Raw genomic sequence first — 19839 nt, 5'->3', positions numbered from 1 at the left:
TTCTTGTGTCTTTCTGTCTCCTTGTTTCTCATTGAACAGGCTTTATTTAACTGCTTTGCAGCCTGAGATAACAGCCAAGCATGCACGACTACATAAATTCTACTTATACAGGCAGAGAACCTTCCCTTAGCGTTGCAGGCTTAAAATTTGCCATCACATTTCCAGGCAGCAGTTCTGCGATGGAAAATTTCACGGGACCTGGCAGTTCTGTGCCCATCGCTTGTTTAGCGAAATGGAGCCTGGCTTGCAGCTCCCCCTCCTTGCTGTCACCTTTCCCATAAAACAGCCCAACAAATGACTTTGGCATGTTGCCACCTGGTGTGCCAGGATTGACCTCTGTAAGAGTTTAGGTGTATGGCACTGAATTGTGGCTGCGGTTCTGTTCTTTGTTCTCATTCAGTGAGAGCTAATTGCATGCCAAGGAAAGCTCAGTGAGCAGGCTGCTGGGGACTGGACTTTAGATCTAGGTGGTGTTTCTTTGGTTTGCTGTTAGGCTTGCCAGCGATATAGTCAGAATTACTTCCTCTGTTGCCTTCGGTTCCTAATTTTAAAAGTGAAAGCGTTAGGATTTTCCTGCTTCAGCACATTCCTGTTTTGCACCTTTGATCTTCTCAGAAATCCACAGCAAGTGCGCAGCGTAGGCTGGATATACAACACTGGTGTTCCCTAAAATGTGTTCCCTAAAGTATGTTCTCGACACTGGTTCTAAGCAGGAGAGTGAATGCCCTTCTGGCCCAAATCTCCCCCAAGATGAGCCAGATGTTGCAATGGGTCACGCCGCTGATGAGTCATTGCAGAGGGTCATAGATGATTTCTTTATTTAGTGCCTAGCAGTTTCACACAGTAAAACCTTCTCCTTTGTCTTTTTCCTGCCTGCCACTCTTCACTACACAGCTTGCTTGCTAACTTAGGGTGTTTCTCCAGAATGTGCGTGAAGGAACAGCCTAGCAGCTTTGAAGTTGGCCTATGAGCTTTGGAAACTTTCTTAGAAGGTGTGCTGAAGAAATGGCAGCGTACTTGGATATACTCATAAGCTGTTGTTTCTTTTCTTGTTCGTTCTATGTATTCAATTTAGGTTTTGCAGAGTCCTGTAGTTATTTGTGCAGTTCAGGAATTGCATGTGTTAGGGGAAGAAATGCCTTTTGCTTCCTGCTGTGTCAGTATCCCGTAGCTTCCTGTAAGATAAAGCTGGAAAAAGCACATTCTGCCCCTCGAACCTGGCCTTATTTACTCAATGGTAACAGCACTGGAAGTGAAATGAAAATGGGTATTTATTTTGGAAAAACACATTTGTAATGTGGACCTTTTCCAAGGTTGCAGGTAGGATTTGGCAGTAAATGTAGAGTTGTTAAGGCCTAGCTGAGGGTTATCTGTGTTGCCCTGTGCATTAGTGATTTTTATATAGGATTCTGTCTTTGTATGCATAATCTCAGAAAGCATATGATTAAGAACTGTACCTGTGTGAACTATCCCTTGCTGGGATGGCATGTTATTTCTTTAACTAAGCCTTTAGGTTTGATATTTCAAAACTTGATCACATTTCATGGAAAGATGCTTAACGTTATAGTTCAGAGAGTTTTACTTCATGTGGTGTTACTGATTAAAAGTTTTGGCTTTTCAGAGGGATCTACGCTTTGGTGCAGAGAGATCAGTACGCTCTGAGAGTCGTCACACAGGACTGAGACTTGAACTGGAGGAGGGAAGATGATGTCCTTGGATGGAATGCAGAAGAAAATCAGTAACCCGGTAACTCTTATGTCAACGACTCCTCCCTTGGGAAATGGGACTTAGCTTTATGTCAGCAGTTAGCAGAGCACTGCTATGGTTTTGTACAGTGATGGTGTTACTGAGAGCTTTTGGGTGCTTGAGAAAGAGCCACCCATTAGGTTCTAGTATTTTTCTGCTTGTGCTCTGGGGCAGTAGCCTTGCACTGGCATGAGGAGTGGGCTGGAACTGTACTTTCCATTGTCTCTTTAACAACAGTACTTCTGAGCCTTCAGGAGAGGAATTTGTCATAGTTCTAGCACAGAACGTTGAAAAAAAAATTCTAGGTCTATGCAAAATCTCTGTGGAATGTACAGTGCCACGTACCTGTACAGGACTTCCTTATCTCTTGTAGTTCTGAATTGATACATTCCAGTGCCCTCAAGTGCATTCTGTTGTTCAGTTCCACTGCTTGCTTGTTCATTGCTTGTGAAGTGGATAGACTAATGAGAGATGGGGAAATAGCTTCTGCTTTCTTCACAAGAATCCAGCTGGGAGAAGAGGGAAAGCTGTGTGGAGATGGAACTAAAGCTGAATTGCAAATGGAAGGGAAGGCTGGAAGTTGTAGATGAGGGTTTTGGAGCCTGATTTTGGTGGAGGAGGAGGAGAGAAGATGTGAAGAGGATTAGTAAATGTGTGGGTGAAGTTCTATGTGTAAGGAAAAGAGGAAGAGTTCAGCATAACTGGATGACTGTTGGGGGAGTGATGAGTATGGTGGGTGACAAGACCGAGCTGGAGATCATAACGGGATGAAACTGGGGCTTAGGCATCAAGAGCCTAGGGAGGGAATAAGAGCGATTATTTGGGGTTGGAATGTGGAGACAGGTGTGAAAGGTTGTTCCAGTAAACTCAGGACAGCTTTCAGACAAGGTCTGAGCAACTCTCTCTAGAAGACCTTGCTTTGAGGAATTAATTGAGTTGGAAATACCAATGGTGTTTTTCAACCTCAGTTTTTCTGTGAAGTTCTGAACAAGCTGAAGGGAAAGTTGAAGTGCAGGTGAGGAGATTAGCAGAGGAGATTGTGCCCGTGACAGCAAACTTGAAATGGGACCTGATGGTTCTTCAGATATGTATCGCACTGCTTTGCAGTTTGTATGAAATATCTCTCGTTGGCTGGTTCAGTCCTTGTGAGTTGTTGCACTGGGGTGCATGATGAGCTATAGCTTCAGTCTTGCTCTTGAGCTGAATGCATGGAATCACAAGATAAACTTCATAGGGCTGTGAAAACTTCCCAGTTAAAGTGAATTTTTCTATGAACAGCAACGCTTAAAATTAAATGTTTGACTTTTAGACGTTTATTCACTTAATGTACTGTTTTGAAACATCCAGAAATTCCTACTTTTTCTCTTATGCCCTTTAGTCTACTTCTCTGGCAAAAAAATGTCACACCCCATCTGATGGGACGCTGTCAGCCATCTGGCAAGCTGGATAAAGATTGTACTGTTACAGCCCTTTTGTTTTCATCTGTCCTCTCATTTATGAAAACTGTCAGATATTAGAAGCAAATTGATCTGTGATACCTTTCAAACTGAGTTAAATGTCAGCTAGTTGGCTTCATAGAAAACTTCTGAAGGTTTGTAAGAGAACTGGGATGAAGATAAATCAGGTAGTGTCACAAGCATTATTTTCTTAATGGATGATTTAAAATCAGCACAGTTCTTGAGACGTGAGGAAATTATAGGCATGTTCCATAATGATGGAACCTTGTTAAGTCTGTAGCATTACGCCCAGGAAATGCTCTATTATGGCCATGCAGATTCCATGTCTGAGCTTCTGGACAATGGATTGCCAACCTTCTTTTCTACTAGATGTATCCTTCCGGATGCAAGAAAGGGTTTTCTTGCTACAGTGTCTCCTCTGAGTATAAATAACTTCTATCCAGTGGGGTATTCAAATCCCAGCATCTCTGGGCTGCCTCCGTATGTTTCTTATTGGCTCACCTTTGGAGTCTGAACCAGTCATTTATACCCTGCTGTGATTCTCAAAGCTACTGCCCCCTCAGGATCAGTGTGTTTAAGCCACATTACGCACAGAAAATAAGCAGGATGTATTTTTTTAGTTGTTATTTAGATAAAATTGAGCATCTTTTGTTCAGCTTGTTGGTTAGGGAACTAAGCTATTAGAGTACTGGCAGTAAGCAAAAGGATTCCTTCAGTCTATTTGTTATTTCACTTGTAATACCTAATTTTATGTTGTCACCCTCCTCTACTGCATCCAGTTAAACCAGTAAAATACACAAGACTTTAAACAATTGGATCAGTTGTGAGTTTATAATACCTGTAAAACAAGTGTACATTATATGATGTAGGAGATGACTGCAAAGAGAGGTTTTGTGCAATATGTGGTTAGCTGAAGAGGAGAGAAGGTGGAAATGAACAATGCTCTGGATTTAGGGTTTTTTTTCTGTTATTCCCACTCTGCTCTTTGACATAGTTGCTTCTTTTCTAATCACTGTTTTTCGAAAGGGAACAAAAACAAGCAAATTGGCAGCTGCTGTAGTCTGTTGTTAAAAATGTTCTGGAAGATACTTCCTGCAAACAGCAAGGGACAGTAGTTAGTCCTTGACAGTGACCTAATTTGAAGTGGAATTCTCTTTATTAAAAGTGAGACAATAAAATATTGGCATTATTTTTTAGAGAGGTAAGTGTGAAGGCTGTAAATGTTTAGCTTTAATTTTATCTGAGAAGGCTGATCTTCAGTGATGAACATTTCCTTGTTTTTTCCTTCTGTTTGTAGCTTGTATTTAATGATTTACTGGTGTTTTGTTTAAACGGAATGCTGGTTGTCTTTCTTTCAGTGTGCTAGAGCACCACTTCAATAAATATTAAAATATTGTTTAAAAAACTATATGTATTTTGCTTCCCTCGTCAAATGTAATGTCTTTTTTCCCTCCTTATTCTAGGTCATTCCCTATGTTGGGACAATTCTTGGTGGCCTTGTTCCTGGAGAGCTGATTGTGATACACGGAAGTGTTCCTGATGATGCAGACAGGTAGTGACCACAGTATCACTTTATGAATTATCATCAGGTGAACAAGCCTGTAATGAATAAAATGTTTCCAGGTGTCCTGTGTAGGATGGCAAAGACTTCATCTTAAATCCTCGTGATAGTGTCACAGAGAATACAAGCTTAAGTGATAAATGAAGGTTTTGTGATGAAGGTTGGAAAATGAACTGATTTTTGCTTTCCATTGATCCTCTCTTCTCTGGTTTTACTTTGCCTGCTTTGGCATTATTTCCCTGTCATGTCATTCCACATGGCATCTGAAGAGGTTATCTGAGACGGACAGAAGTGTTAGACTGAATGTCGAACTAAGAGACTGAATGCATTGCTTGAAGGAATTAGCTTACATCTGAAATGAGGTGTGAACTATGGCTTGTGCCAGGTGTGGAGGTCCTGTTCCCTGACTTGGCCCGAAGTTCATTGGGTTATTTTGCTGAAGCAGTTAGTGGGTGGAGGTGGTAAATGCAATAAGTGAGGAGCTCAGGTGGTAGGAATGATAAGTATGATTAGTGCTTAACTATTGTAACTCATTGCAGCAAACCTTGGGAGAGCATTTCACAAATGCTTAGAAGATGGACAAACGTTTGATTTTTTTCTTCCTTGTACTGCAAATCTCATTGTATCACGTCTACACGCCCTGAGGCTCATCAGTAAAACTCAGGTCTGTTGAAACTGTATGCAATTTCTTGACAGACTGAAGTGAGTGAATGTGGTTTGTCTTATGTTTAGGTTCCAGGTGGATTTACAGTGTGGCAGTAGTGTAAAGCCTCGAGCTGATGTAGCCTTTCACTTCAACCCCCGGTTCAGATGGTCTGGCTGTGTTGTTTGCAACACCCTGGAGAGGGAAAAATGGGGCTGGGAAGAAATCACTTATGAGATGCCCTTTCAAAAAGGGAGGCCGTTTGAGATTGTCATCATGGTTTTAAAGGATAAATTCCAGGTGAGTTTGGGTTGATTCTTGTTCCAGTCGTCAGGTCAATAAAAAGGATGTGTTTAGCATACATACAGTATAATTTGAAGCCTTGGTTTCTTTGTTAACTAGTCATGGTCTAATTATAGAAAAGTTTAGGCGTTTTTCTTTAAAGAGATGCTAAGTAAATCACACCTCAGGTTTTTGTCTGGTTCCCTTCAAATTTGCATGAGTAGGCAAGTAACTTTCTGCCATCACAAATGATTTTTCCTCTGTTCTATTCTCATCTGTAAAGGACAGACCTGACAGTAAACCTATTTTATGAGTAGTGTAGGACAGTCCTCTTGGTGGGAATGCACAGTGCATTTTCTTCCCCTGTTAGACTTCTAACAGAGCAATTAGGTTGGTAAAACCACAGTCATAAGTCATGGAGGGATAAAAACTGAAGGTGTGAAATGTGAATAAATCAAATATCCCTCACATTAATGGAAAGAGAGACTGAATGGTGGATGAGGTGAGCTTGGTTGCTTTGAAGTTTCCAGGAAATTCTCTGCTTCTGTACCAAAGCACTGAAAACAGATACACATGTATAATTTGATTTGCAGACTGTTTAATGCGATTTTTTTTCCTTTTTTTTCCCCATCTCTTTAGGTATCTGTAAACAAGAAGCACTTGCTGCTCTACAATCACAGAATTAGCCTTGGGAGCATAGATACTCTTGGAATATATGGCAAAGTGCAGATCAAAAGTATAGAGTTTGTTTCTAATGTAAGTTTTGTATACAGCTGACTCTTAAGATTCCTTTTCTCTGTCTTGCTAAACTTCAGAGTAGGAATTATGGTGAAAAGGTAATTAAAAAAAGCAGCTACTTAGTCTAACTTCAGTAATAAGGGTGCTCCCCCTGCCCCTTCCTCTCAACAGCTAGCTCTGTTGAAGAAAGTAAACCAAGAGAGAGGGTGTGCAGAGAAATCCCTTGATATGGAAGGGTGAGAGAACAGAAAGGGGAGGTGGTAAATACCAGGGAGGTAAATGCCTTGTCCTTTCATTCTTCCTCCTTGCTGCTCATTGAGGCAGCCTATCTGTTTCTGTGCGATATACTTTGTCTCTTCTGCCCTGCCCTCACGGTAATATGGGCAAAGCTTGGGTTTCCTGCTGCCAAACACCAGGTCTATTTCAGGTCGTTAAACTAATAACCTGTTCTGAAGGAAAGTGGAGATTTGAGCCTGGCCAAAACAGAGCCTGAGCTTTAAAGATAAGTCTGCTCACTGGTCATTTGTAAAGCATGTGTACGGACTTTTTTGTTGAGCCCTGCCACCTGACCTTGGGTATGTTGCTGGAGAAACGATGCATCAAAGCTATAAGAGTCCCAGTCTTGAAGAGCCCGAGTGCAGGCAGGTGCAGTAGGTTGGTTTCTGTCCTAAGCACAAAACAAGAGTTGCTTTTGTCTGTGGCTACTGATTCCATATCCTTTGAGGAAGAGAGGAGGGGATGAGTGATTATTTCCTTTCTGTCTTCACTTCTGGTGCATACTTTTCTAAGGAGGATGAGTGAGTGTTTATCCTGAAATAAACTGGATACAATATGCTGTGGATAGGCTGGAATTTTATCTGTGCATGTCTATGTTGTTTATATGATGCACAGTGCCAAGGGACAGGGATGTGGAAGCTGAGAGGAATCCCAAGCACACTCCCACCCCTCTACCTCCCCATACAATCTATCCATGTATCTGCCCTGCTGATGCTTTTACGCCTGCCAGGGAAGCTGAGTGGGGTATCCTCAGATGCTAAAGGGTTAAGAGTGCTCTGACTATTAAGTAAGGATTCAAATGTGATGAAGTAGTCTTCTGTTGTGGTTTAACCCAGCAAACAGTAAACAGTATACAGTCATTTGCTCACCCTTTTATCCCCCACAATGGGATGGAAGAGAGAACTGAAAAAAAAAAAACCCACAAAAAATGAAAAAAAACAAACTAATGAAAAACTAAGTGGAACTCTAGTTGAGATAAAAGTTGTTTACTAAGAACAGGAAGAGGAGAATAGAAAGATAATAGTAAAGTTATATGTTTTATCCAAAACAAGATGCACAAGCAATTGTTTACCAACTGCCCGCCAGTGCTTCTAGCCACACCCCCAGGCAGCTGTTGCCTGCCCAGTCAACTCCTCACTCTTTTTTTTAAGGCTTTTTTCTTTTTTTTTTTTCTTCTTGATATTATGATGGTATTGGACATCCCTTTGGCCAGGTGCTGTCCCCTCTCAGCTCCTTGTGCCCCTCCAGCCCCTCACGCATAGGATGGTAGGAAAAGCTGAGAAGCTGAAATGTCCTTGTCTCAGCAAAAGCTAGAAGCATTGGTGTGTTATCAACGTTATTTGTCTCCAAAAACTAAAACATAGCATCATACTATGAAGGAAAAATCAACCCAGCCGAAACCAGGACATCTCTGAAAAGTCTTGATTTGGCTTTAGCAGTTGATGTTCAAGACTTCTCCTTTGCAGGAGGGCTTTTATTAGGGTTCAGCAGTGTTTTTCTGCACCATAGCCCAATTTCCACATTAACAATCAAACCGTCAAAGCAATACATACTCGTTATGTTTCTAAAACACCTTTATGTTCCATGGTGTTAGCAATGACATGTAAATATCTCTCTTTCTGCAGTCTGTACAGGGCTCTCAGCCATCATCTGTAGGAGTAACAAAGATAAACACAGAAAATGTACGTATGTTTTTAAAAGACTGAATGAGTCTCCCTGTTGTCTGATAAGCTACTTAATGTTGTTTGTTTTCTTTTGTAGGGGGAAATGCCAGATGGTTTGCAATTTGTAAGTATCTCATGTAGACATAGGCACATGAAAAGAAAAAACAAATGAACAAACCCCTTAATTATTCAAGAAAAAAAAGGAGCACAGAACAAGGGAATTGAGAATCAACTGGGAAATGATCATCAGTGAGATTTTATAGAGAGCAGTCCACTCTGTTGGTACAAATAAATGAGAAGCTATTTGTTAAACCATATAGAAAACCTAAAGGATAGACATGGTATCCATAGCCCTAAACAGAGGAGTAAACAGCAGAGTGCCTTAAACTTTAAAGGAAGAACCAAGTAATATCAAAACCTCTGTTCAAATAAGCACTCTTAGTTTTCTTTACATTAGGGAATAATTTCAGAACAAACTTGTGTTTAAAAGTATTCTGCAGTCTTTTTAAGCCAGATGACCTTGTGTTAATATGTGTATCTCAGGACTTCCCTGGTTACATATCCCTCCTGGTGACTGGTCTGTGCTTACCCTGGCTGTGCCTCAGGTGGCTGGATGCAAGCATTGCACCTTAGGGTTGGTTCTACCTAGCACCCAACTAGCAAGGAGCATAGGCCGAGTGAGTGCTCATGTTTTTGTAAAAAATTGCACAGAAGGACAGCATCCAGAGTGGAGTAAAGACCACACTCAAATTCAAAAGGAATTGGAAGCCAGCTATAGATACAAATAGAATTGTGGAGAAAGTGGAGCTGCAGGGTGTGCTTTGTTGGTTAACAGTGCCCTCCTTAACATTCTTAAACCAAATTCTAGGCAGTGTTGTCATTTACAAGTGGTGGACTTGACAGAAAAAAGAAACACAAAGTATTTGTCTTTTATTTTACCATTCATTCTTTTTCCTTGATCAGAATAACTTTTAGCACAGTGGAAAAGTTGAGGTGGGGGGGGGAGAAGTAAACATTGCTTTGTTTGCCACTGTGTAACTTCTCCACGATAGAGTTAATATCCCAGAATCAATATTTCTGTCAATAGAAATAACTTAAGCTGTGAGTGCAGATCACAGAATCACAGAACTGTAGGGGTTAGATGGGACCTCTAGAGATCATGGAGTCCAACCCCCTGCCAAAGCAGCTCCCTAGCCCAGGTTGCACAGGTAGGTGTCCAGGCGGGTCTTGAACATCTCCAGAGAAGGAGACTCCACCACCTCTCTGTGCAGCTGTGCCACTGCTCCGTCACTGCACTGTGAAGAAGTTCCCTTTCATGTTTGTTTGGGAAGTGATGTGAAACTGTAGGCCAGATTTCTTCCTGCTGTAGTAAAGCTTAGCTTGTTTGTTGAAAAAATGTAAGTCACAGTCATATTTTTCACTGATGCTGTACTTTCAGGCAGTTCCTTTTGTTGGGAAACTCGATTCTGCACTTCATCCAGGATGCACAGTTGCTATTAAAGGAGAAGTGAATAAAAATCCAAAGAGGTAAATCTTACCAATTTTCTGCTGTTAACTGACCTGCTCTTGAGAAGGAATAGGCTTTTCTATTGCCTTGGTATATCCTTACTCATTTAGAATTTTGCATCTGGAATCAATTGAAACTACAGCGCAGTTTTCTTAGGTACCTGCAGGATGCTGCTTTAGGAAAGACTTAAAGAACAGCTCAATTGAGAAAAGGAAAGGTAAAATCTGATTGTCTTACGTGCTAACCCTGCATCATTTGTGAGGTTGTGTGTCTGTTCTGGATTTCAATTGTGCAAGGCATGCAAGCACATATGCAGTACAAAGACAGCTTTTCATAGAATCATAGAATGGTTTGGGTTGGAAGGGACCTTTTAAGACCATCTAATTCCAATCTCCCTGTTATAGGCAGGGTTACCTCCCATTATACCAGGTTGCTCAAAGTATTTATTCTTAAGAGATCTAAGAATGAGGAAAGTGGAAGAATTGGATGGAAAAATGAGTGAGAGTTGAGTTGCTGATGTGCTTAAATGCTGCCATTACAAGAGATCTCTGTATACTTTGGTTAACCTTGGGGATGTAAAAGATTGAAGGTACTTAACTGACAACAATTGGTTTTAAAATTTAATTGGGGAGTATGAGCTATCATTTTGATAGCAAATCAGAAACAACAGATTGCAAAGAAGTTATTTTCCCAATGTAATTTAAAGAAAGAAAAGGGAGTGCAGCATGGTCAGCATAAAGTTGAGGAAATGTCCATGCTTCAGTGTGCCCTTCACTTTAAGGGTGGTTTGTGCAAATTACTAGAAACGTGTTGTTATTTTTGTTTTGCTTTGTGTCTATGCATCTCACTTCTTCCTCAGAACACCTGTCACCTTCCCTGGTTGTATGGCCCTCAGAGGTCATCTTATTACTAGGACACAGGGACTATAAATCTCATCTATGAAGTCTGAATGGACTTAGAATTGGATGGGAGAATGGATACTGACATAGCAGCATTTGTTCTCTTGGCTTGAAAAGCTTATTTGCAAATTTTAAATGCTGTCTTACGTGTGTGAAGAGGCTGTTGGGTGTTAAAGTACTGTTGCGTTGTCTGCTCTTTGCATTTGTGCCTTGAGCATTTAGACTTTTATAGAATTTCTAAGTTAATGCATTTCACTCAGGTCACACAACTTTAGGTGTTCCTTGTTCTCTGTGGAAGAGAGGTAGCAATTGCCACTCTGCAGCTATGAAGATGTTTCATATCTTATACTAAGTGGCTCAAGGCTTTGCAAAAGGAGGGAAATAGCATGACTGCTGCAGTTAATTTGGTGAGAGGAATATTTCTTCGGTTGCAGTGAGGTCATTGCAGCAGGTTGAATCATTTGGCTACTTTTTCCCTCTAACCCCTCTTCTTCAGAGTTACCCTCACAGGAGTCCTTTGCCTTGAGTTGATGTCAGATTACAGGATGTTTGGTCAGCCTGGGCAGAGCTACTCTGTCTACAGCGTAATGCTTTGTATGCACACTTTCCCACTGATGTTGTACATACAGGGAGTCCTCCCATTTTTCCTTAGAGCCAGTTGGAATTGCAAACATAATGTTTGTAGGTAAAAGAAAGCCTCCCACTCTCCATTGCACAAGTATAAGGAAAAGAGATAGCGGATGAAGTAGCACAGTGTTTCTGCCTGGTGCTGTAGGGACAGCACTTGGCTCAGGACCTGGCTGAGACATAAGCAGAAAGCTGTGGGTGATGAAGCAGATGTAGCAGGAGTTATAGTCCTACATGTGCTTCTCCAGCACAGCTTATGCCAAGGACAAGTGCATGTTACCTGCATTTTTGGTTCTTCAGATGGATCACAGCCCTGGCTCCAGAGCAAACCTGAGTATTGGCAAAGGGTGTGGTAAATACTGTGGACTGCTTCATGTTTATTAACCACTGGTCTAATAAACTCTTTAAAAATGTCTTCCAGCTTTACAATAAACCTGAAATCAAGTGACTCAAAAGACATTGCATTGCATCTGAATCCCCGTCTGAAGAATAAAGTCTTTGTAAGAAATTCTTATCTTCATGACAGCTGGGGTGAAGAAGAAAAGGAAGTCGCTGATTTCCCTTTCAGTCCAGGGATGTACTTTGAGGTAAGGTTAACTGAAATGCAGGGTCAGACTTGTAATTCTACCAAAAGAACAGTAGCATTGGTGCTTAAATGCCATGCTGATGCAGATTTGAATAAAACTGCCATTCTTGCATTTCAAATGCCCCAGGAATGTTAGGATTTAATGGGACTGTGGGATGCAAAGATTTGGCTTTGTTTTAATGACAGCCATCTCCTCCTGTTTTCTTCTAAATAATTGCAAAAATTCAGTGCGAGAACAAAGTCTTAATTGAATACTATTGAAGTTTCACTTTTTTAATGTTTCTTTTACATGAGGTTTTTTTTTTTTTTTTTTTTTTTTTAAGAGAAGCAGGGCTTGCCCAAGTCCACACAGATTGTCATGTTGTTTTCCATGTCTTAACCAAACTCCTTTTTATTTTTCAGGTGATCATTTTCTGTGATGCTCACCAGTTCAAAGTTGCTGTTAATGGTGTTCACACCCTGGAATACAAGCATCGTTTTAAACAACTTGAAAAGATCAACCTACTGGAAGTCATAGGAGATGTTCAGTTATTAGATGTGAGGAGCTGGTAGTTCTTTTCAGTCAGTACTAAATGAACTAATCCTATTCTTACAGCAGTTCTTCTGTCAAGTACAAACTAGTAGCAGCTCACACTGAGCCTGTCTTTATCTATCCAGGCTTCTGTGTCAGTCTGAGTTAGGTGAGTACCAGAACTGCTGTGAGATTAAATCCTCCATTAGTTTCCAGTATCCTGGCAAGCTAAACGTCTGCTCAGATAAATCACCTGCATTACTGAACCTAGCAATATGAAAATGGTGCATCGTACTGTGTCTTAGCAATTGCGCTCAGTATGATTAACTACTATAGTCATTCCTTAACAGTGTACATTCAAAAAGTGAAGTAGAAGTAGAAATTAGACTGAAATAGAATGTGAAGATATATCTATTCACCCTCAAAGGGTGATGGATTAAACATAAAATTATTATGAAATATATTCTGCTTAATTTATATTAGTGATTGCAACCTTTTTGCCATAACTGGTTCTCATGGAAGGCAAGGAGGGATGTGATCAACTTAGCCTGCTGCTGCAGTAGTACCTTCTTTGACTCTCCTAGTTATGTCATCTCCTGCTCGTAAGTACGTGGCTTAAATCAAACGTAGAGCAGCATTTCTAGCTTTTAGTTTTCCAAAGTGAAGCAAATGAAAATGATTTAGCTGGTTCTGATGCACTGACTTTGGAATGCTTATTTGATCAGAAATGGCTCCCAGCTGTGCTGTGATTGCTCAGGGACAAAAGTAGATGTCTGTTTGGTTTTAAAGTGAATGAAGCCAGATAGATACCCCAAGCTGAGACTTGGATTCTCATCAGTAGAACAGAGAACAAATCCTTTTGCAGTCTTGTATTAAAACACTACTTAAAGCTGTTCCTATTTGACCAGTTTTCCTTACAACTGTCAGTCTTTATTTTTATACATGCTTATTTTTAAAAATAAGTAATTACTGCTGGTTATCAGTGCTTGCCTAGGGGTTATTTCTATTTATTTTAACAGCTCCTGAAAGAATGAGTTTTGAGAATAAGATGTACCTAAAAAGCTGTTTAAGATAAAACTACCAGGTTGAGTATATAAAAAAGCATAAATAAAAATAACATCTGTGAACTCTACTTTTCTCCAAATGCAGTTAGTTATAATCCCTGTTTGGCCTGTTTTGTCTCATTTTGCTTAGTGTCAGTTTTGTCTCATTTTGCTTACCCATTTCTCCAAGGTGGCCCTGACTTGAGGCCCATTTCCACTCTGACAAGTTAGTGAGCTATAGAGCAGTTACTGTGAGTAGGCCTGCACCTTGGCTGTGCCACACATGTGGCCTGGCCTTCATGTGCTGATTGGAATAGAGGAGCCTGTAGGCAGCTTCCACTTGGTAAGGGCTGTTACACCACCTGTGCATCCTTGCCTTTATCTATTTAAAAGTTCAGCAAGATGTTCTCATGTGAACATCAGTACGAATAGAGCTGTTTTCTTTCAGGACTTTCTTTTCAGAATCTTCAGTGAGTTCATTTTTTACTTCAATAAAAAGAACAGAAATGTACATTCTCAGAATTGCAGTGTATGGGTTCACTGAGTACTGTGCTTCTGTTGTAGCAGAACTGCCCCTATGGAGATAGGGAGTGCTGTTGCAGGTGCAGGATATTCATGGACAGTCTCCCACGTTGTCTGTCCATGGACAGAATCTGTTTATAGCTTGCTTTGCATTCCTAATGTTAAGGGAAGAGCAAGTTAAGGGAGGTCATCTGATGACAAAAAACTGAACCCTAGAGCATCCAGAAATAAGAAAGCCACATTCTTACAGTATTTTTATTAAAAGATCTTAGATCAGTAAAAATCAGTATGACAATTTGCCTGTAACACATGGCACGTATGAAGTTAACACAGTTCAGACAAAGTATAAAAACAAAGGGGACAAACTTAGAAGTAGCTTTGGAGTGGTTCTCCCAAAATGACTTCCAGTTGCTGAATTGTTTTCTGACACTGTTGTTCAACTTCTTCACATTCATCTAGAAAAAGAAAGAAAGCAGGAAGTAAGTAGAAGAGTGATTACAAATCTACCCTAGGAAGACCTCATCCCTCAAGGTTTGGAACTGTCTTCGAACACCAGGTCTGAAATTGTTCAAAAAATATTCTGTCACCATCTCAGGAGGTAGGCAGTTCATTTATACTGTAACAGTGATCTGAAATATGCAACTTTGGAGGTTCTAATGCTGAGGATGCAACCATAATTTAACTAACTGAACTTCATAAGGGGGGTGGATATGACCCATTCCACTTTGCATCCTGCAGTTTAAGGTACCCTATACTAATGCATGCAATTTTTGCAACTACAGCAATTATCTTGTCTGAATCTTTGAATTATACAAACTGTGTTCCTTTTGGTCACAGGCCAGTTGCCTGCCTTCAGTAAGGTCATTTTAAAATATTACCTTCCATAAGCTCAGCTAAAAATGGAATAGATTCTGGTAGCAGAACCAGGTAGTTCTCCTTCAGTTTTTCTGCAACTTCGAGCAAAGCAAGCAGAGCAGCAAATCGGACCTAAAACAAAACAATCTCTATAAGGAAGCAAACATCTCCAACATCTTTCCATCTCTTGAAAACACACCTAGCTTTTTAAACAAGCCTTCCCTTACTGAAGGAAACTATTTTAAGCTAATGTAAACCTAAACATCTGGATTAAGATGTTGTATGTGGAAAAAGCATTACTCTGTATACAGAATAGCTCTGTATTCAGAATAGCAGCTGTTTCTTGAAGTTCACTGACAGAAGTCTTTAACTTCCCTTTACAATGCTGCTTTGTTCCACTGTTTCACTATGTCTTAACGTAGTACAATCTAAAAAACAAGTACTCCACACGATATAACTAAGTAAATAGGCAGGTCATGGCAAAGCTTTCTTTTATAAACATCTCCAAAGTTTCATAAATAACTCTCTTCTAGTTTCCTCTCTAAAGCATCTCTTTCCTTATAATCAAATAGGTTAGTTCTTAGTCAAAACAACTACTAGATAAATTAACAACAACAACAAAAAACCTATTAACACAAGCCAACCATACTGAAGATATTCAAAGGTGGAAGATTAACAGCTAAAGTAAGAGTAGAAGGATGTGTTGCATGCATCTCTGGAACTTGGCAAAACACAATCTCAGTATTTTAGTAGTGATTTCACTAACCCAATTCTGTTGTTCAGGGCACTTAACATTTTCTAATGCAAGAGAGAAAAATACATTCTGATGGCTCCCAACCTTAGAAGAAGCGTGCCTCATTTTCAGCAGGATGTGGTAATTCAGTGGTTTCCAAAGAGAATCATCTGCCATTGCCACTGAGAACTGAGCTATGCAGGGTACCAAGTGTGCTGTCACTCTTTCCTGGAATTTCTTATCTCCGCCAAGCATGTTCTCCAGCTGTGGAAGTAAGATGTTTGTCATAGAGATCCAGGTTCAGATAAACCTAGTTCAAAGTGCTGCTTCTAACGCGGGCTTTCAAGTACTTGAAGAGATGGGTCAAAGAGCAACCATCAGTGGGAATGTGCTGAACAATATCCATGAACTTCATGGAGTGAAGAAGTTTAGAAAGAGGATAAAAGAATTAGTAATCCAATGCTTTAAGTGTGACATTATCATCAGTAGCCAAAAGGCAATTAATGAATCCCTCCTGTTTCATGAAGGGAGGAGGACTGAGGCCTGAGAGGTGGTTGTTGAATTTTTTTTTTTTTTAAACCCTTCAGACAAAAATTACCTGACACACATTGCTTTTCTGAGTTTGTAAGTACCTGATCAACTAGAGGCATCATCAGAGTTTCTGCTCTTTCCTTACTTAGGAACTTCTGGGTATCAAACAGGAATAGCTTATGCAGACAGTCCATGGTGAACTGCAGCAGCAAACAGCTCTTTTCGGTGCTGTTCTCAGAGTCAAAGAAAGCTTCATCTGTATAGCAAAGGAAGAGCAGAAAAAGAAAAATCACAAAAATGAGAAATGCCTAAGCTAGAAGTTAGCTTTGTTTACAACAAATAATAAGGTTGTTCTATATAGCAATTATATACTCATCGTTTAGAGTGATAAAAGTGGACACAGTATATTATCTGACTTTTAGCTAATGCCCTAGAAGGTCTGTTGCTGCAATGCACAACCAGCTAGTTTGTAAAAGGAAATACTCTCAGGCTCCAGGAAAAGTCCATGGCTGTACCTGTAGCTATGGGGAATTTATTTAGGTTACTACAAACAGGAAATACTTCCTCATACAAAAAAAATGTAGTATCTACTTTTGTTAATAAGTAGAGGAGTCTAAATGCAACAAGTAACAGTAGTCTGGCACCTCAGATAAGTGAACAAATGAGGAAAAAAAATACAAAAGTAAGGGCAAATGCCAGAAGCAAGTCACCCTCCTTCCACACAGTTTCGTTCTCATGGAACTCTCTGGGACTGACACTGAAAGTTTTTCTGTGGTTTCAACTTTGTAACAGATGAAAAACATCCTTTGGTTCCATCAGAATCAGAAAGATGCTTTATTTATGAAAGAAAGAAGAAAGAAGTGAAAGATAAGTGCAGTGAAATTAAATGCTGTAAGGTTAAACTTTCACCAGCTACGATTAGTCTGTCGGTGTTTCTCTGTAGTTAGTAACTGAAAACTTACCAGTTTTTGAAACATTGAGCTGATTCAGCATCTCAGCAAAGGGCTTCACTAAGTGACCAGCAAACAGGGTAAAGAGACCCTTGAGCTTGTCTGCAATGCAGTCTGCTAACCGGTGGAACGTCAGCAATCTGTCCTTCAGGGCACTCTCAGTTTTGGACCAGTCAAAAAGCTGAAAGTGAAGGGCAGGTTAGCTCATTCCTGTGCCTGTGTGCTGGAGAATACAAAGATGCTGATACTGATAGATTGTATTTAAACTCCTTTACCTTGAAGAAAAGGGGTCTGAAAGATGCTTCAGAAAGTTTCATAATCATACTTATTAGACAATCGATAATGTAAGTCTCTGTTCTCCCAACTTCCTCCAAATCATCCTAGAAGAATTAGAAAACACAATTCCAAGTCTAAAATGTAAGAACGAGAGCTTCCAAAGCATGTTTCTAACTTAGGCAAAATACCTGAACGTATTATTCTCTACCCTCACAAACAATTTCAGAACAGAATAATTACAGCTCAAAAGACACTAACATAATTGGCAAGCACAAGCTGATCTGCCTCTGTTCATTCCCCTGTCCAAGCTACCTCAGCATGCTCTGTTCGGAAGTCCAGGGCTTTCAGAAAAAATGCTGTCAGCTCTGCCTGATGGGAGATCAGGTGCTCCTTCTCCATCACGAGTATGTGCTCCTTCAGAACATTCATAAGGGGACCCAGGCAGTTCTGACAAACAAAAGCAAGGCAAAGACAAATGTCATGCTGACACTAGCCAAGAAACAAAATAAGGCGGTTTGTTTTTGCACTGCTCATATTTACTCATGGGAATGCTAACAATAAAACCTCTCTTTGCTGTACTTTTTTGGGGGAGCAGTTAAGTCAGTAGTATTTCTGAAGAGAGTCTGTTCTCACTCCCACCCTGGAGATACAGCAGTGAAGTCTGAAAGGGCTGCACCTTCAGGGCCAGAAGCAAAGCCCAAATGAAAGCAATTCCTAACTCATATTCAAGGTATTTACAAATGGGATTATCTCTGAAGCACTCATCATTTAACACTCTAATGACACTAAACTAGTGCATTTCTCCTAGATCTGATTTTCCTGACTTGCTTTTGCAAGTCCATAGCAGTGCACATGGTGTCTGTTTTATATTTGTAAACAAAACTTCATGGATAACACACACACACACACACACAAAGGTGTTTTAGCTGTTGCTGAATGGGATTTGCACTGATATTTTTTAATGCCACCCCAGTGAACAGGCTGGAAGTGGGCAAGGGGGTGGGAGGGGACACAACTGGGACTGTTGGCCCAAACTGTCCAAAATGGTGTTCTGCACCATATAATGCCACTCTCAGCAATAAAACTAGGGAGTTTCTATAAAGAAGCCATTTCTTGACACTGGCTGGACACCTGTCTGCCACTGCCTCTGCACTGCTTGTTTCTTTCGTACTAGTTATACTGTCTTTAAATCCACCCATTTTTTTTCTCAGTTTAGCCCTTCCAGTTCTCTCCCCACCCTCCAGTGGAAGGTGAGCAAGCAACTTAGTTACAATGCAGAAGAATGAATAAGTTCTCACCTTCTGGGTTTTCTCCACTTCGCTGTAACACTTAGTAACTGCAGGCAGGAGTATTCTGGGAGCAAGCTTTGTTGCTAGGATAGTTTTCAATGATGTTACCCGTAGGCTTATCTGGGAAGAAGGACCAAACTCGACCACGATCTTTTCCAAGCGGACAACCTGTCAGGAAATCCAGCAGAAGTTGAGCAACTAACACAACTTCAGTAAACTCTTTAACAACTTATTTTCCAAATTTTACAAGTGCAAGCGTTTTGGATTTTTGTTACCACCTGGAGCACAGTACAGCAGGATTTGTGTGTGCAGTCTTGTTTTCAGAGACAAAGGCTAAAAAAATGCATGTGTCAGTGGCAGATGGTCAGAATCACTTCACTAAAGCTGCTAATCAGATAGACACACTGCTGAAATCATGGACACTACAAGATGATCTTTCAGGATTCAGCTCTGTTCCCAAAGAAGCAAACCACAACCTAGGAGAGGGAAGAGGAGACTCCTGTGCTCAGTATCTTAGTGATCTGGGTACGAACATGAGTACAAAAAGTAACAGGTAATGAACTTACACTTAAACAGATGGCACGCACTCCTACTTAAGTTTCAAAGTGAGACAAAAACAATCTCTTCAGCTTCTAGGAACTGGAATAATACTGTGGGAACCCTACATGTCTGCACGAGTCAGGTGGCTCACCTGCAGCAAACAGTCTGTGAGGTAAGGACTGAGGAAGTGTGGTAATGTTTCTGCAACCTTCAGCAGAGCAGTCACAGCACTCAGCAAGTAAATCTCATTGGAGATCAGCTCCTTCTTATTTTTTAAAGTCTTCAACAGTGCTGGCATCAGCCTGTGAATAAGCAAACATAAATACAGAACAGTGAAAACACTGAGCATTTGGATGCACATTTAATATCTCAAGATACAATGTTTAAGCCTTTAGGGACAGCTTGCACATCCATTTTTACATGTGCAATTATGAAAAATCAATTCCGTACTATTCTGGTTTTTTTGAAGGCTGCTAGGTTTACTCAAAAGATTTAATGACATTTAAGAAATTTCTGTTTGCAGTTAGAAATAAGCCTCAAGAACAACACGTTAGATGCTTGAATTCAGCTTGAGCAGACAGAACAAAATAATACCATGCAGGG

At 40.4% G+C, this 19839-nt stretch overlaps 2 protein-coding genes across 3 annotated transcripts in view; one reads left to right on the top strand and one right to left on the bottom strand.

Annotated features, from left to right (window-relative positions):
• Positions 1–1050: 1050 nt before the first annotated feature.
• LGALS8 (galectin 8) lies at positions 1051–13391 on the top strand. Of its 2 annotated transcripts, XM_065729884.1 has the most exons (10): positions 1051–1320; positions 1622–1746; positions 4667–4755; positions 5497–5707; positions 6329–6445; positions 8329–8385; positions 8465–8495; positions 9810–9894; positions 11822–11987; positions 12389–13391. In XM_065729884.1, exons 2-10 carry the CDS (start codon positions 1705–1707, stop codon positions 12536–12538), a joined length of 948 nt encoding a protein of 315 aa, XP_065585956.1. In that variant the 5' UTR covers positions 1051–1320; positions 1622–1704; the 3' UTR covers positions 12539–13391. The 2 variants fall into 2 exon arrangements, with proteins under 2 accessions (XP_065585956.1, XP_065585963.1); XM_065729891.1 differs by lacking the exon at positions 8329–8385.
• A 912-nt stretch (positions 13392–14303) lies between these two features.
• Positions 14304–19839, bottom strand: part of HEATR1 (HEAT repeat containing 1) — a 33297-nt gene continuing 27761 nt past the window's right edge. Inside the window, exons 36-44 of the mRNA XM_065729903.1 lie at positions 19388–19538; positions 18706–18864; positions 17720–17854; positions 17407–17511; positions 17144–17312; positions 16283–16437; positions 15756–15914; positions 14941–15049; positions 14304–14517 (exon numbers count right to left, since the gene is read on the bottom strand). Coding sequence (XP_065585975.1) covers positions 14429–14517; positions 14941–15049; positions 15756–15914; positions 16283–16437; positions 17144–17312; positions 17407–17511; positions 17720–17854; positions 18706–18864; positions 19388–19538 — 1231 coding nt within the window. The 3' untranslated portion in view covers positions 14304–14428. The remainder of the gene's footprint in view (positions 14518–14940; positions 15050–15755; positions 15915–16282; positions 16438–17143; positions 17313–17406; positions 17512–17719; positions 17855–18705; positions 18865–19387; positions 19539–19839) is intronic.

Source organism: Cyrtonyx montezumae, unplaced genomic scaffold (genome assembly GCF_038088225.1).
Source record: "Cyrtonyx montezumae isolate F1298 unplaced genomic scaffold, pur_monq_1.0 scaffold_0, whole genome shotgun sequence".
Classification (NCBI taxonomy): Eukaryota; Metazoa; Chordata; class Aves; order Galliformes; family Odontophoridae; genus Cyrtonyx; species Cyrtonyx montezumae.
This window is presented reverse-complemented; position numbering and strand designations above follow the sequence as displayed.

Coding starts and splice junctions, on each gene's coding strand:
- LGALS8 (XM_065729884.1), top strand. CDS start 1,705: ATGATGTCCTTGGATGGAATGCAGAAGAAAATCAGTAACCCG. Junction 6,446..8,328: donor GTATAGAGTTTGTTTCTAAT/GTAAGTTTTGTA, acceptor CTCTTTCTGCAG/TCTGTACAGGGCTCTCAGCC. Junction 9,895..11,821: donor GTGAATAAAAATCCAAAGAG/GTAAATCTTACC, acceptor AATGTCTTCCAG/CTTTACAATAAACCTGAAAT.